General features: G+C 39.4%; 1 protein-coding gene across 7 annotated transcripts in view; it reads left to right on the top strand.

Moving 5' to 3' along the window:
- Window positions 1-17,249, top strand: part of DENND1B (DENN domain containing 1B) — a 268,899-nt gene that overhangs the window by 118,304 nt on the left and 133,346 nt on the right. For all 7 annotated transcript variants that reach the window (XM_061383692.1, XM_061383690.1, XM_061383693.1 and 4 more), the window contains 2 exons: window positions 7,889-7,958; window positions 15,462-15,542. In XM_061383692.1, the coding sequence (XP_061239676.1) occupies window positions 7,889-7,958; window positions 15,462-15,542 (151 nt within the window). The remainder of the gene's footprint in view (window positions 1-7,888; window positions 7,959-15,461; window positions 15,543-17,249) is intronic.

Here is a 17,249-nt window from a genome sequence, read left to right as displayed (position 1 = left end):
CATTCTGAATGATGCTATTATAAGATTTGAAAGTAATTTAAATTTATGTTATAATTCTAAACTAGAAATCTGTACACCATGCTATCAAATGCAACTGATAAACTGTGGTGTTTATTCACAGCTGGTAAAAGGAATGAATATATATAGAAGCCTTTATAAACTGAAAAAACTTATATGGCTTTAAGCCATATAAGTGGCTTATAAGCCACTGGGTTTATGCTATTATAAGGTTTGGAAGTGCGTGTACTTAATTTCTATGTGTTTCATTCACCTTTTAGAATATTAGAATTAAATTTCATTCACCTATTAAAATATTAGAATTCAGGTTAATATAAAAGTTAAGAAAATTTTGAATTTTGTGTGCTTTAGCTTTTTCTATAGCATATTTGTCCTCCTTTAACAAAATTTCAAAAATACCCTGAAATAGTATTAATTTAAATCGTGCCATTGTTTGTATTTAGCATTGCTTTAGTACGATAGTAGAAATGCAAGAAATAATATTTTCTCTAATTTAATTAGCATAATTTTACAACTATAAAATTGTCGCCATGGGTTCAAAATGAAGTAAGTGCCCTCACGAGGAAGACAGACTAGGGTTTGGTGCCTTTGTAGTCCCCCCGCCCCTGACTCATACCAAACTCAGAGGCTTTCACGCTCTTCCTTGAGGCAAGTCCCTTAGAAGCAGCATGTTTCAATTTTACACATTTTGTGTCAATTTTCCAGACAGAAAAACAGCCTCTAGACATGAGACGCTTTTCTACGGAAAGGCAGTTTCCTTAGTTTTATTTGGTTACTCTGAGTTAGGTTCCTGCTGATCACTGAGACTGTTAGTAGTTACCTGACTGCTTGACAAAAAACATTTCCTTTCCTTTATTTAACCTTTGACTTGTAGATGTAAAAGTTTTATCAGCTCAGTAGGATAGTGGGAGCCCAAGTGGGGGAAGTCTCCTTGCTGTTCAGTGGACTTGTGGTTTTCCTGAGACATCTGTCCCTGGCCTTACTTACGTCTTCATGAAAAGGAAATAATCTCATAACTAACCTTTGAAGAACCTCCTGTTTTCTGTTTTAAAATGATTTGGTTCTAATGTCTCTGTTTTACATTTATGTATATTACAAGACTATGAGAGTCACAGGAATCTTTTGCTAAAGAATGACATTTTCAGTTTTATAAAATTCAAGTAAAACATTTTATCTAGTCATTATATGTTGAATACATTTTTAACAGCTTTCTGGGATGTTTGTGTTTGGTGGTTAAGAAATTTTGAACATCTTTGGGACTGTAAAATTCAGTGAAAACTTATTCTGACTTAATGATAATTAGAAGTTTATACATGAGTTAAAAATTAATTGCTTTGAACATATTTGAAAATTATCTAAGAAACCACTAAAATAAAAACATGGGAGTAGCATTTCTTATCTGAGCAAGGCTAGCTTACATAATATATAGTGTTTATTACACGTGTGTGTGTGCATTTTTTGAGCACACTTTTTGTTTTTAAAGTGTGCAGTGGAACCTTGTTAAAATATTTGACTCACTGACTCCTTGGTGTACCCTGGACCATTTTGTCATCACATATAAAGTGAGCAGGACTTCACGTTGTCCAGTTGTCTGTATCAGGGGTGGCGAATTCAGTTACCTGTAGACACAGGTCAGGGACTAAAATGAGATAAGCAAGTTTGGCTGACAGTGGGAAACAGGGGTGATCTATAGAAATGGCACATACCACATCCAAAGATAAACTGTTACTCAACTCTAGATTTTTACTGAAAAGTGGAAAAAAAAAAAAAAGTTTGACCAGCACTGCCAGCTCTTTTGATTTGTAAGAGAGGAAAATGTAGGTTTTCAGTGAATCACCTCTTTTAGAAGTCAGCGGCTTGTTCAGTCCAGTAGCCGCAGTGTTGCCCAAACAGCAGTATGACCGTGGGCTAGATTGGTCTGCTTGTAGACAGTTTGCAGCCTCCACTCCAGATGCTACTGTTTATTTGCAACAGAAAATGTCCCCGCTGCCCTGACATCCTAGGAGCATGACTGACTTTCGGAGTAGTCCACTTTGATACAAGTGATGTTTTCATTAAAAAAAAAAAAAAAGATATGTACTCTTAAAAGGGGCTGGTTATCACTAAGAACCATTGCGTGTTCACGGAGAACACGCTGTGTGTGACTGAACTCGGTTCTTTATGTTGCTGGGCTTACTGGTGTGTCAGGCAGTGCTGTGGTACAGAGAGTCACGTTATCTCTCGGGAACGAATTACAGAGAGGAAAATGCTGGCTAGACGATAGCTACGAGTTGCCAGTCTTCTTATGGATGGAAATATACTGAGATGTTGCTAGATGTGTGTTGTCTGATGAGAGATCTTGTGTCATGTTGCAGGCCGTATTCTTTTCAGAAATTTTTATCTGTGGTGATGAACATAACAAGCAGTACTAAAATCTACAGTTGGAAGGAATTACTGATGTGTTAAGTGAAAGAATCAAATCGAAATGTGTATCTGTTGGGAAATTTGCGTGTTTGCATACAATATAAAAGGCAGAAAGAAAGATACTGCTCTGGACATTAGTTAAATAAATTTTATAAGAGACTTGAGCATCTGTTGCTCAGTTGGAGTGCTAATCTCAGGCTTGCTGTTCGGTAGCTTTGTGGCCCTGAATGCAGTTGTCATACCTTAGTTTAGTCAGATACACATCACAGCATTATTATAAGAATTATGTGAGAGAACGCATGTCAAGTACCTAGTGTATTTTTATACACAGTGAGTGCCTAAGAAGTTTTATCAATATTTTCTGTACTTCCAATAAATATGAGGAGTCGCTCATATTTAGATTCTGCTCTCTACTTCTAGATGGACATAGACCTGACTAGTAACTCTTACTGTCCAGATAGAAATAACAAAGCATGATGGAGCCTTAGAGATGACTGTGGGAAATATCCATAGGTGGAAGCCTTGTTGTACTAGTCTTTTTAAATTACGACAGTCTGATTTATAGATGAAGTCATGTTAGAGGAGGTTATAAAACATCCTGGTGTCCAGCAGTGATCTGAATATAGTAGAGTCAAATGCTGGATCAACGCGAGAACAAAATCCACCATGCCCCATATAGAGATCAAACATAGCTTGGGATCAGGATGCAGTTCAGTGAAAATATTCTTGGAGATAATAAAACGTAATAGTAACTCCCAAATACCTAGCACTGTTAAATTTTTTAAAGTAAACTATTAATTATTAATTCATTTTGTTTCATTTTCAAAAACAGGTCCATAATCTTACAAATAAATATATATATTTTTTGTATAAGCTTCTTTCTTTTAGACTAATTTTATTTATTTATTTATATTTGGCTGCGCTGGGTCTGCATTGCTGCACGGGCTTTTCTCCAGTGTGGTGAGCGGGGACTGCTCTCCAGCTGTGGTGTGAGAGCTTCTCCTCGGAGTGGCATCTCTTGTTCTGGAGCCTGGCTCTGGGGCCCGTGGGCTTCAGTAGTTGCTGTGGGCTCGGGCTCGGTCCTTGCGGCTCCCGGGTTCCAGAGCACAGGCTCAGCAGCTGTGGCACTTGGGTTTAGCTCCTGCACGGCGTGTGGGGTTTTCCTGGGTCAGGGACTGAGCCCGTGCCTCCTGCACTGGCAGGTGGATTCTTTACTGCTGAGCCACCAGGGAAGCCCTTGTATAAGCTTCTTAATGAAAAATTGGGTTCCAGTTCCCTTCATAATTTGAAAGGAAATTGAAAGTTGAAGATAACCAATGAAAAGTAATAATGTAAAGATGAGAAAAAACAGAAAATTTTGTCTAGGGAAAAGATTCTCTCGCTTTGCAATAAGTTTTAATTATGAGATATTTATTACATATCTTATTTTTATAGTGGTCAAGGAAGGAGGTTTAAACAAGGTTCCACGTTATGTGAGTAAGATGAAATAACAATGTTAAGGATTAATAAGTGGCTATGCAAACCAGCTAAAATCAATGCATCTTGCTTTATCTTAAGATCTTAAGAGCAGGGGAAAAAAAAAAAAAACAGGACCAGCATGTTCCTTGAATAGATTAGGTCTCAGTTTATCTGAGCATAGAGATCTGAACTGTAGAACACATTGAAATTTTCTTGAAATACCAGTTTCTTCAGGCCATGGAAAGTTGAAATGTGACTATGAAACAACTACAAATGAAAGAAACTAGTGTATCTAGGAACTACCTTGTTTCTTGGCAGACCATCCCTCATGAACGTTATTTCATTGCATTATAGTGAATATAAAGAATAGGATTGGTAATTTGCATGGTATTGAGTTGGTAATCTAAAAACAGTAATCTTGAAGGTCGTGTTTTTGTTTGTTTGTTTTTATAAGTGAAAGATATGGTAGAAAATAGATTAACCATCTGAAATGTTAAGAGTTTGAAAGTGTTAGCCTCTCAGTTGTGTCTGACTCTCTGCGACCACTTGGACTGTAGCCCACCAGGCTCCTCTGTCCATGGAATTCCCCAGACAAGAATGCTGGAGTGGGTGGTCATGTCCTTCTCCAGGGGATCTTCCCAAACCAGGGATCGAACCCAAGTCTCCTACATTGCAGCAGATTCTTTACCATCTGAGCCACCAGGGAAGCCTGCGTTAGAGTTAAAAAGTTAAAGTGAAAGCCACTTAGTCGTGTGCAACTCTTTGCGACCCCATGGACTACACCATCCTTGGAATTCTCCAGGTCAGAATACTGGAGTGGGTAGCATTTCCCTTCTCCAGGGGATCTTCTCAACCTGGGGATCACACCCAAGTCTTCTACATTGCAGGCAGATTCTTTACCAGCTGAGCCACCAAGGAAGCCCCAGAGTACTGGAGTGGGTAGGCTATCCTTTCTCCAGGGCATCTTCCTGACCCAGGAATCGAACCGGGGTTTCTTGCACTGCAGGTGGATGGATTCTTTACCAACTGAGCTACCAAATTGGGATTACCAATGCTAACTGACTAACTTCTGATTGTCAGATTTCCCCCAGGCTGTCAGAGCTTTGGCGCATGTTCCACCCAGGATTTTCCAGGCTCCTGCGTGAAGCTGTCGGCTTGTTGTAACCCCCACCCCACCACACCCTTCCCCGGTCCCTCACCCCCATTTCCGTCTGGACTTGTGGTTCTCCAGGTGTTGGCACACCCGTCCTTAGACTTCCCTGTTCTTCCTTGGGATCTGATTCCTTGTCTGTATATCCGCGTATTCCTCATTTCTGCTCAATCCTCCATTTTGTTGCTCTCCCAAAATATTATGCAGAAGGTGAATTTTTGAGTCCCAGAAAGACTGAAAATGCTTTCACCTGTCTCCACACTTGATTGATAGTTTCTCTGGGCAGAGAGTTCTAGATTGCAAGGGGTGTGTCCTCTGCCTTTGGGAGGCGTGTTTGCTGACTTCCCAGAGCTGCTGTTGAGAGAGGCGTTCTGGGACATTTGGGATTCTACGCCTTTGTATGCGACCTGTTTTGTCTCTTTGGAAAGTCTTAGGTGCTTTCTACCCCTGTTCTGAAATTTCACTGTGATTCTCTGGTTGGGCTCATTTATTTTATAGTTAACCCGGGGGCGCTTTCAACATGGAGATTCATGTCTAAAGTTCTGGGATATTCCAATAATTTTTAAAAAGAAATATATTTTTTCCCCTCCTTTCTAAGAACTGCTGTTAGTCAACTGCATGACAGTTGAGATTGATATGCTGATATTTTAAAATTTATTCCTATTTTCCATCAGTTTGTCTCTTTATTCTAGTCCTTAGGAGATATTCTTGATGTAGTTTCTAACTTTTCTATTGATTTTAATTTTTTTCAGCATTTGTATTTTGAATTTCTAAGAACTCTTTCTTGTCTCTTAAAATGCTTTTTTCACTTCTTTCTCCTTTCTTAGACTGTGTTTTGTTTAATGGCATCCTGCTGTTTATTCAGCTTCTAAGGATATTAATGACAAGTTTTGGAACTCTCACCTGTCTGTATTGTCTCTGTTTACCTGGAGTGCCTTTTATGTTTGTATTCACGTCTGTATTTCCTCAAATATCTGGTGGTTGGACTGTTACTTTGTATTTAAGATAGAGGCATGGAACTGAATGAGAACCATTGTATGAGCGGTGGTGGGTCTCACCTGCAAGAAGATACAGGGCCTTGGAGGTGTTTCTTCCTTTGAGAGATTCCCAGAGCAGTGTTTTGGGCTCCGTGGGGCCGGGCTGTTGGCTAGCGGCCCTTCTCCCTTCTGTTGACGTCAGGTTTCGGTTTGCTCTCACGGCTGAATCTGTTATTTTTGTTTGCTTATCACCTTTATGAAGCCACTCACCTGTGTTCACCTGTGGTGCTTTCTGTTGCATTTGTCTTTCCTCATTAATTTATGCTCTTTCATTCATTCATACTCATTGCAGTGTCATTTACAAAAGGCACGTAGAACAATAGATGTATTCAGTGTACTATTAGATTCAACAAGAAGTTGGTAGATAGTGACAGCCATCTTCCAAACCCTTACTTAACTGTTTGTAATGATCATTTTAAAGAACTCTATAGCATTCTGCAACATGGGCTTTCCTGGTGGCTCAGACAGTAAAGAATCTGCCTGCAATTCGGGAGACCCGGGTTCAAACCTTGGGTTAGGAAGATCCCCTGGAAAAGGGAATGGCAGCCCACTTCAGTGTTCTTGCCTGGAGAATCCCCAGGGACAGAGGAGTCTGGCAGGATACAGACCATGGGGTTGCAGAGAGTTGGTCGTGACTGAGCAAATGTAGATAGATACAGCATGCTGCTGAGGAAAGTTACCATGGGTGACCTGACTGTTCTCCTCTCATGGCTTTAGGCAACTCCTGATTAAAATGCATCATCAACAGTCACATCAGATAATCAGACGTTACATGAAAACAGGTGGAAGGAAAGCTGTGTTCCTAAGCTCTAGTCATTGATTTTTAATTTAAAAAATTTATCAAAACTCTTGTTAGTATATATTTGTGTATTAAAAGTATCACAGTGTTTTCTCTTGAAAATTTTTCTGTTGTAGTCATTCTTTGAAGAAAAAATGAGTATTTGTTAATTGATAATTAACTATACTGGTGTTTTTTGTGATTCACTCTTATATATGAGAAGTTTACATTTTGATAAACAATTAAAACCTTTGGATAGATTTTAAATATACATACCTTAATTTGAAAAGGAGTACAGATTTTATTTTGTACAGTTGATTTTGGATTTAGCATTATGGTTTCATAAAGTTAATTATATTTGTGTCTAGCAAAATGAATTGAAAGGAATTTTAAATTATATGTGTTTTTGATACTTAAATGCTATTTGTAATAACAGTTTTTAAAATAGGCTTACTTGTAATGATATTTATTTTGAAATTTATCATCTTATATAAACATCAGTTTCTGAGGAATTGATTTAATTAATAAGCACATAATTCTATTTTTTATATATTCAATTCTGCAATATTTGAAGAGAAATGATTGTGTCTTTATGTCTTTGTTTTAAAAGCTTTTTAAAATTAGTTTTTATTTTATATTATATCTTATATCAGTGGTAAATGCTTATTCAATGACAGCTTCTGGAACACTCAGACCATACCTACCATGAAATGGGGCTAAGTGATGTTAGGTGTTTCTAACATAAAATAGAAGTGTCTAATGAATAACCTTTATAATGGAATTTTGGATTCTGATTATTTTATGAAAGCTAATAATGGATTATATGTAAAATCTTACTGTAACATTAAAGAGAATGTGGGTATTGTTCTTTTTTGCCCTCCAGGATCAACCTGTTTGAAATAATATAAATTTGATGTTTATTTTGCTGTCTTCTTTCTTAATTCTAAATGATACATGCATATATATATATATATATATATATATATATACACACTTACATATACACAGACATATTTTTAAGTTACTATTATTATTATTTTACAGTTACCTGCCATGGTTTGAAGTATATTACAAGCTTCTAAATACTCTGGCAGATTACTTGACTAAGGAACTGGTAAGCTCTGTGTTTTTCCCTATTTTAAAAATTGTGGTAAAATACACATAATATGAAATTTACCATTTTAACTATCTTTAAGTGTACAGTTCTGTACCATTAAGTGCATTCATATTGTTTTGCAGTCAATACCAACATCTTTATAACCTTTTTACTTCTCAAATTGAATCTCTGTACCCATTAAACTAAAAGACACTTGGTCCTTGTTTGCAAGGAAAGCTCTGATAAACCTAGACGGCATACTAAACGCAGAGACATCACTTTGGCAACAAAGGTCTGTCTAGTCGAAGCTGTGGTTTTTCCATTAGACTTCTCTGTATGTGAGAGCTGAACCATGTAAAGGGCTGAGCACCGAAGAACTGATGCTTTCAAATTGTGGCGTTGGAGAAAACCCTTGAAAGTCCCTTGGACTGCAAGGAGATCAAACCAGTCCATCCTAAAGGAGATCAACCTTGAATATTCATTGGAAGGACTGATGCTGACGCTGAAGCTCCAGTACTTTGGCTACCTGGTGCGAAGAGCCTACTCACTGGAAAAGACCCTGATTCAGGAAAAGATTGAAGGCAGGAGAAGGGGACGACAGAGGATGAGATGGCTGGATGGCATCACTGACTCAATGGAAGAATTTGAGCAAACTCCAGGAGATAGTGAAGGACAGGGAAGCCTGGAGTGTTGCAGTCCGTGGGTTCGAAAATAGTTGGACATGACTGAGCGACTGAACAATAGCCACCTCCTATAACTAGAATGATACAATACAGATCCTTCTGTGACTGGCTTGTTTCACTTCATGTTTTTGAGTTCCATCCATATTGTGGCATATGTCAAAGTTCCCTTCCTGTTTAAGTTTGAGTAGTAGTCAGTTCACACACTTGGGCTGCAGTCCATGGGGTTGCTAAGAGTCGGACACAACTGAGCAACTTCACTTTGACTTTTCATTTTCATGCATTGGAGAAGGAAATGGCAACCCACTCCAGTATTCTTGCCTGGAGAATCCCAGGGACAGAGGAGCCTAATGGGCTGCTGTCTGTGGGGTCGCACAGAGTCGGACATGACTGAAACGACTTAGCAGCAGCAGCAGCAGATGAACACTTGGGTTGCTTCCATCTTTGGCTCTTGTGAGCAAAGCTGCTATGAACACAGGTGTGCAAATACCTGTTTGAGTCTGTGTGTTCAGATCTTTTGAGTATATACCCAGAAGTAGAATTGCTGAATAGTATTGTAATTCTGTGCTTAATTTTCTGAAGAACTGCCATAACGTTTTCCACAGTGGTTTCATAAATTTACATTTCCAGCAGCAACACACAGGTTTCCAGTTTTCCCACACCCTCCTTGAGACTTCTTATTTTTTGTTTTGTTTTGATAATTGCCATTCTAATGGGTGTGAAGTAGTATATAAATGTGGTTTTAATGTGCATTTTCCCTAAAGATTAGCAGTATAGAGTCATTTCCTGTGTTTATTGGTTATTAAATATCTTCTTTGCTGAAATTTTATTCCAGTCCTTTGCCATTTTTTAACTGTATTTTCATATTGCTGTTGAGGAGTGGGAGCTTTTTATATATTCAGTTATTGTCAGATATGTCATCTGCAAATATTTTCTCCCATTCCATGGGTTGCCTTTTTACTTTGTTGATAGTGTCCTTTGCTGTACACAATTTTTTAACTTTAAAGAGGAAAAACTTATCTTCCTTTTTTCTTTTGTTCTGTGCTTTTGGTGTCATGTCAAGAAATGATTTTCAAATACAGTGTCATGAAGCTCTCTTTTTTCCTTCCAAGAGTTTTAGCTCTTACATTTATTTTTATATCTTTATCCTTTTTTCTTAAAAAAATAAATGCTAAACAGAAACTGAAGTTTGCCTTGAATTAACGAACATCTGTGGGATGATAATTTTTAAAACGTAAAATAAAGTGTTTTGTCATTCAGTTGCGTCTGCCTCTTCAACCCCATGGACTGTAGCCCACCGTATTCTTATCTCTGAGAATGATCTTCCTGAACCCGATTGTGTCCTTTTCCTGCTTGTAATACTTTCAGCGCCTTCTTTTTTCTCAGAATGAAATTTAAACGTGTGCAGACTAGCACAATAGAAGCTTCGTGATCTGGCAGCTGATGTCCTCCCTGGCTTGTCTGGTCCCCCTTTTGTACACCTGATGGACCTTCCCGCATTTTGGAGCTGCTTAAATTTCCTAGGATGTAACTCCACACAGTTGTCTTTCAGGAGTTTAGGTCACTCACTCGTGATTACTGGTAAAACACTCAACTTTTAAGATTCAATGTAAATATCTTTAAAAACAGACCTAAATTCAGTGCAAATACTACTCCAGATGCTTTTTACTAAATAGAATTACCCTGTATGCGAGACAGCAAAAGAGACACAGATGTGTTGAACAGTCTTTTGGACTCTGGGAGAGGGCGAGGGTGGGATGATCTGGGAGAATGACATTGAAACATATAAAATATCATATGTGAAACGAATCTTCAGTCCATAGTTTGATGCATGAGACAGGATGCTCGGGGCTGGTGCACTGGGATGACCCAGAGGGATGGGATGGGAAGGGAGGTTCAGGATGGGGAACACATGTACACTCATGGCAGATTCAAGTCAGTGTGTGGCAAAACCAATACAATATTGTAAAGTAAAATAAATGATTAATTAAAAACCCATTGCCGAATGCCAAAAAATGGATTATTAGTAAATTAAGAAAATAGATTTACTCTTAGGGTGAGCAATCTCATAATTTGGCAATCTGATTTTATTATTATAATAGCAGTAGTGTTTTAGTGTGTGTCAAAAGTCCAGAGTTTGTGTGCATGTATGTAAATATTTCCTTCTCTACCCTTGATGTGCTTAATTCTGTGAAATATTCATTAGAAGGTAATTTTACACTTGAACAAGTTTATGTTTCAGCCATTCAGTCATTCGTCTGCCTAAGAAAATGACTGGAAATAAGTGGAAATATTCAGCTACTGCATTGAAAACTCAAGACCAGAATTCAGTCTCGTGATAATCTCTGAGTGAACATGTGGAGCCAACATCACTCGCATTAGTTCTCCAAGTTTTGATTAGTTTCGGAAACTCATTGACGACTTGGTATACGGCACGTGCTCCCCGAGACTGTATCTAATACTGGAATATAGAAAAGAAAATACTATGGTTTTCTTAGAAGGGGAAATGAAGGAGACTACATTTGTGTTGCTAATTAGAGGGGAAAAATATTTTAAGTTCATAGTATTTGTTCAGTAGCTGGAAATAAATGTATGAGTGTAATAATTTTTCTTTACACTTTTAATCCAGTGCCACAGGTTATTTATTAATAGATTGGAATTTACATTTCAGAATCAGTTATCCTTATCTGATCAATATCAAGCAACTGCCAAGAACTGTAAAATGCTAGACTTTAAAAAATGTATGTAACTATAAGAATTTTGTATAGGCAACATCAGTATCTTCCAGAATACCCTGTGGTGTATTTCACTGCCTGGATGGTCCAATGATGAATGCTTTAATGTCCATCTTTTTAGGTCATTCTAGAGAGAATTCCAGATAGGCAGTTTTGAGTGCACACTTTTACAAACATTTATAGAGATCTGCATTAAGTTTTCATAGTCAAGTTAGAAGAGAAATTGGGAGAAACCATGTGTCTCATATCCATATCCCTTAAAATGATTACCTGCTTTTGCCTTCACTGTATTCTCCCACCATAATAAAGAGAGGCTGAGAGTACACACAACAGAGAGAGAAGGGATAGAGCTGTGTGTGCAGAGCGTCCTGCCTGCATTTATTACTGGGTTTGTATGCGAAGCTCAGAAAACTGAAGCGTGCACGTCAGGGTACATTCAGTCAGTTCAGTTCAGTCGCTCAGTCAGGTCCGACTCTTTGCGACCCCATGAATCGCAGCACGCCAGGCCTCCCTGTCCATCACCAACTCCTGGAGTTCACTGAGACTCACGTCCATCGAGTCAGTGATGCCATCCAGCCATCTCATCTTCTGTCGTCCCCTTCTCCTCCTGCCCCCAATTCTTCCCAGCATCAGGGTCTTTTCCAATGACTCAACTCTTTGCATGAGGTGGCCAAAGTATTGGAGTTTCAGCTTCAGCATCAGTCATTCCAAAGAACACCCAGGACTGATCTCCTTTAGAATGGACTGGTTGGATCTCCTTGCAGTCCAAGGGACTCTCAAGAGTCTTCTCCAACACCACAGTTCAAAAGCATCAATTCATTGGCGCTCAGCCTTCTTCACAGTCCAACTCTCACATCCATACATGGCCATTGGAAAAACCATAGCCTTGACTAGACAGACCTTTGTTGGCAAAGTAATGTCTCTGCTTTTGAATATGCTATCTAGGTTGGTCATAACTTTCCTTCCAAGGAGTAAGCATCTTTTAATTTCAAGGCTGCATTCACCATCTACAGTGATTTTGGAGCCCCCAAAAATAAAGTCTGACACTGTTTCCACTGTTTCCCCGTCTATTTCCCATGAAGTGATGGGACCAGATGCTATGATCTTCATTTTCTGAATGTTGAGCTTTAAGCCATCTTTTTCACTCTCCTCTTTCACTTTCATCAAGAGGCTTTTTGGTTCCTTTTCACTTTCTGCCATAAGGGTGGTATCATCTTCATATCTGAGGTTATTGATATTTCTCCCGGCAATCTTGATTCCAGCTTGTGCTTCTTCCAGTCCAGCGTTTCTCATGATGTACTCTGCATATAAGTTAAATAAGCAGGGTGACAATGTACATCCTTGACATACTCCTTTTCCTATGTGGAACCAGTCTGTTGTTCCATGTCTTACTGTTAAGCAAATCCCATAAAGTAGATTTGTTATACATTTTATATAAACCCATTTATCATGGGCTGAGTAGTGACCAGGGGCTACCTAGAAGAGAAATGTTTAGAATGTTGCATCTTTCATCAAAGTTGCATCTTAGCACACCAATCTTACTTAAGTTGTACCTATTTCTTAAAAATTAAGTTTGTCATTTTAAAATTAAAATGGAAAATGCAAGCATTCCTCTTGCACCAGTTATCCAAGTTGCAAATGCAAAGGAAAAATGCTTAAAGCAAATTAAAAGTACTACATAAGTGAACACAGAAATCAGAAAGCAAAACAGCCTTACATATTACTGATACGGGGAGAGCCTTGGTGGTCTAAATAGACTGTCAGACTAGATGTCACAACATTCTTTCAAGCCAAAGCCCCACCCAGAGCAAGCCCCTGCCTCTCTCCAATTTCTGGAGCTTGAGAGAGCTGAAGAGGCTGCAGAAGGAAAGATCAAAGCTGGCAGAGGTCGGTTCATGAGGATTAAGGAAGGAGGCTGTCTCCATAGCATTAAAGTGTAAGGTAAAGCAGCAGTTCCTGCAAGTTATCCAGAAGACCTCGCTGAGATAATTCATGAAGGTGGCTGCCCTGAACAACAGGTTTTCAGTGTGGATAAAGATGAAACAGTCTTTTACAGGAGGATGCCATCTAGGACTTTCACAAGCAGAGAGAAGAGGTCAGTGCCTTGTTTCAAAGCTTCAGGGGACAGGCTGACTCACTTGTCAGGGGCTACTGGTGCAACTGGTGACTTGAAGTTGAAGCCAGAGTTCATTTACCCTCTGAAAATCCTGGAATCTCCTAAGAATTATGCACAGTCTGTGCTCTACAAATAGACTAACAGCACATCTGTTGACAGCATAGTTTACTCAATATTTTAAACCCAGTGTTAAGACATACTGCTCAGAAAAAAAATTCCTTTCAAAATATTACTGTTCATTGACAATGCACCTAGTCACCCAAGAGCTTTTTAAAAAAAATTATTTATTTTAATTGGGGGCTAATTACTTTATAGTATTGTGATTTTTGCCATACATTGACATGAATCAGCCATGAGTGTACATGTGTCCCCAGGTCCCTAACCCCGCTTCTAACTCCCTCCCCATCCCGTCCCTCTGGGTTGTCCCAGTACACTGGCTTTGAGTGCTCTGGTTCATGCATCAAACTTGGACTTCACCCAAGAGCTTTGATAGATGTGGATGACAATATTGTTTTTTTTTTTTTTTCTTTCATGCCTGCTAACACACCATTCATTCTTCAGCCCATTGATCAAGGAGTAATTTTGACTTTTTATAATTATTTAAACTTTATTATATTTATTAGTTATTAAGTCATATTATCATATTGTTTAAAAAATAGCAGGAGATGCAGGAGACACTGATTTGATCCCTGGGATGGGAACATCCCCTGGAGAAGGAAATAGCAACCCACCCCAGTATCCTTTTTTTTTTTTTCCTTTTTCCACTCCAGTATTCTTCCCTGGAAAGTCCCATGGACAGAGGAGCCTGGTAGGCTCCTGTCCAAGGGGTCACAGAGTGTGGCACAGCTTAGCGACTGAGCACGCACACCACACATTTAAAAAGTACATTTCTGAAGGCTGCAGCTACCACAGGTATTGATTCCTTTGATGGATCTGGGCAAAGTAAATCGAAAACCCTCTGGAAAGGATTCACCATTTTAGATACCATTAAGAACGTTTTTGATTCATGGGGAAAGGTCAAAATACCAGTGTACACTAGAGCTTAAGTAAGTTAATTCCAGCCCAGTTGGATGACTTTAAGTTGGCAGAATTCGGGACTTCATTGGTGGAAGTAACTGCAGATGTGGCAGAAATAGCAAGAGAACTAGAAGTGGAGCATGAAGATGTGTCTGAGTTGCTGCAGTCTCATAATAAAACTCTAACAGATGAGTTGCTTCTTATCGATGAGCAAAGAGAGTGGCTTTTTGAGACGGAATCCGGATGCTGTGAAGACTGTTGAAATGACAACAAGGGGTGCAGAACATTGCGTGAGCTTCATTGATGAAGCAGCAGCAGGGTTTGAGAGGATCAGCTCCAGAACATTGCGTGAGCTTCATTGATGAAGCAGCAGCAGGGTTTGAGAGGATCAGCTCCAGGTTTGAAAGAAGGTCTACTGTGGGTGAATGCCGTCAGCAGTGCCGCAGTCTGCAGAGAGATGGTTCATGAAAGGGAGAGTCAGTTGATGCTGCAAACTTCACGTGGTCGTATTTTAGACATTGGCACAGCCACCCCAGCCTTCAGCATCCATCACCCTGATCCATCAGCACCGTCCGCATCGAGGCCAGACCCTCTACCAGGGAAAAGATTATGACTCGCTGGAGGCTCAGATGGTGGTTAGCATTTTTTAGCAATAAAGTATTTTAACTTAAGGTATGACTTTTTTTTTTTAAGACATGATGGTATTGTACATTTAATAGACTACAGAGTAGTGTAAACAACTTTTATACGCACTAGGAAGCCAGAAATTTGACGAGATCATGTTATTGCTATATTCGCTTGTTAGCGTGGTCTAGAGCTGTGCCCGCCGTTTCTCCAGGGTCCGCCTGTGTGTAAAACGTGTCTGACGTGAGTGGGCACAACGAATGATTTTGTCAAGCAGTTTTAATTGTTTTTACTTAATTGTATTTCATTTATAAAATGCACTTTTTTTGTTTTTTTTTTTTAACTCTAGGAAGACGATTTGAATGAAACTCTGAGATCTCTCTATAACCATCCAGTACCGAAGGCAAACACCCCTGTCAACTTGAGTGTGGTGAGTCCTGAGTCCGTATTTGATGCTTTGAGCCACAGTGGTGTAGAAACCCCGCCGAGTCACCTCCCAGGGAGACTTTTCTGCCGGTGCTGACTTTACCACCTAGAGATACTGAGGCTCTCTGATACGCTTTAACTATCATAACATGATTTGTTAGAGGTATATTTTGGTAGTTGTTAAATCATAGATTTTTAAAAAAATTATATGCCAAACGTAACCAAATCTGTGAGAATATTTTGGTTGTGAGGAACATTGGTTTTCAGGTAGAATCTATCCATAATAAGGAAACCCACTCCCCTCCCTGCCCCAAACAATGAGTGTAGCCCACCAGGTTCCTCTGTCCATGGGATTCTTCAGGCAAGAATACTGGAGTGGGTTGCCATGCCCTTCTCCGGGGATCTTCTCGACCCAGGGATTGAACCTGGGTCTCCTTCATTGCAGGCAGATTCTTTACCGTCTGATCCACCAGGGAAGCCCCATGTGTACAGTGGCCCTCGTAAAATGAAAACAGTACACAGTAAGCCTTGAGAGTACACCTCATAACCAACTAGATGACAAAGATTCTGGGTGAAAAATCTCCTTTTTTCCCATTCTTCAATACATCTTTTAGTATAATCACCAAACACTGAGAATAAAAGTGAGTTTGTTGAAGCAGTAAGCATTGGTGGTATAGATTATTTACTACTGAAACTTTTAATAAACTGTGCTGTGTATAACAAAAATCACACTAGTCCTTTGGGAGGCTCTGTAAGTGCTGAGAATTAACAACCACGAAATACAGATGTTTTAATCAATTTGGCATACCAAATAGAATGTTAAAATTTACCTATGTTGATTTTGCTTCTTCCAAAGTAATAGTAAAATATCCTAATTAAAAAAGGAAAAATATATAATGATGCAGGAGAAATGGAAGGAAAAAGCAGTCTGAAATGTCTATAATAGTGTTAATAGGTCTTTTGGAGTTCTTTTTGCAAGATCAGGACACTGTTAGCCATTTTATATTCTTTCTCTGGTAATAACTTTCTTCTTGCTTAAATTTCCCCGTGTCACGTTGTTTGGTAACAGTGATTTCATTCTTCCTGTTTCTAGCGTCAGCACCTCGTCTGGCTGCTCAACACTTAATAACAGTCAGTAGTCTACAGTTTCTCCTCCTAGTCCTTTCTGTAAAAGACTATCAGATTAAACTTCCTTCAACTATATAAGGGTTTCCCCAGTAGCTCAGAGGTAAAGAACCTGCCCGCCAATGCAGGAGACCCAGGAGGCCTGGGTTTGATCCATAGGTCGGGAAGATCCCGTGGATGAGGAAATGGCAACCCACTCCAGTGTTCTTGGCTTCCCTGGTAGCTCATATGGTAAAGAACCTGCCTGCAATGCCAGAGACTTGGGTTCGATCCCTGGGTTGGGAAGATCCCCTGGAGGAGGGCGTGGCAACCCACTCCAGTATTCTTGCCTGGAGAATCCCATGGACGGAGGAGCCTGGCAGGCTGTAGTCCATATGGTCTCAAAAGAGTCCGATGACTGAGCGTGCATGCATGCGACTATTAAGCTATAAAGTGCCCTGACGACAACCTTTAATAGTTGCCCTGTTTTCTGTAGAATTTGTCCAGACTCCTGGCCTTTCAGGACCACCCACTTGTTAGCCTCCGTCCAGCTTTCCACTTTTATGTCTCACTTTTCTCCCCCTAAATTGATTCTCTTCTCTGGTCA

This window comes from Bos javanicus, chromosome 16 (assembly GCF_032452875.1).
Source record: "Bos javanicus breed banteng chromosome 16, ARS-OSU_banteng_1.0, whole genome shotgun sequence".
Lineage (NCBI taxonomy): Eukaryota > Metazoa > Chordata > Mammalia > Artiodactyla > Bovidae > Bos > Bos javanicus.
The sequence above is the reverse complement of the archived record's forward strand: the minus strand, read 5'-3'. Positions and strand labels throughout refer to the sequence as shown.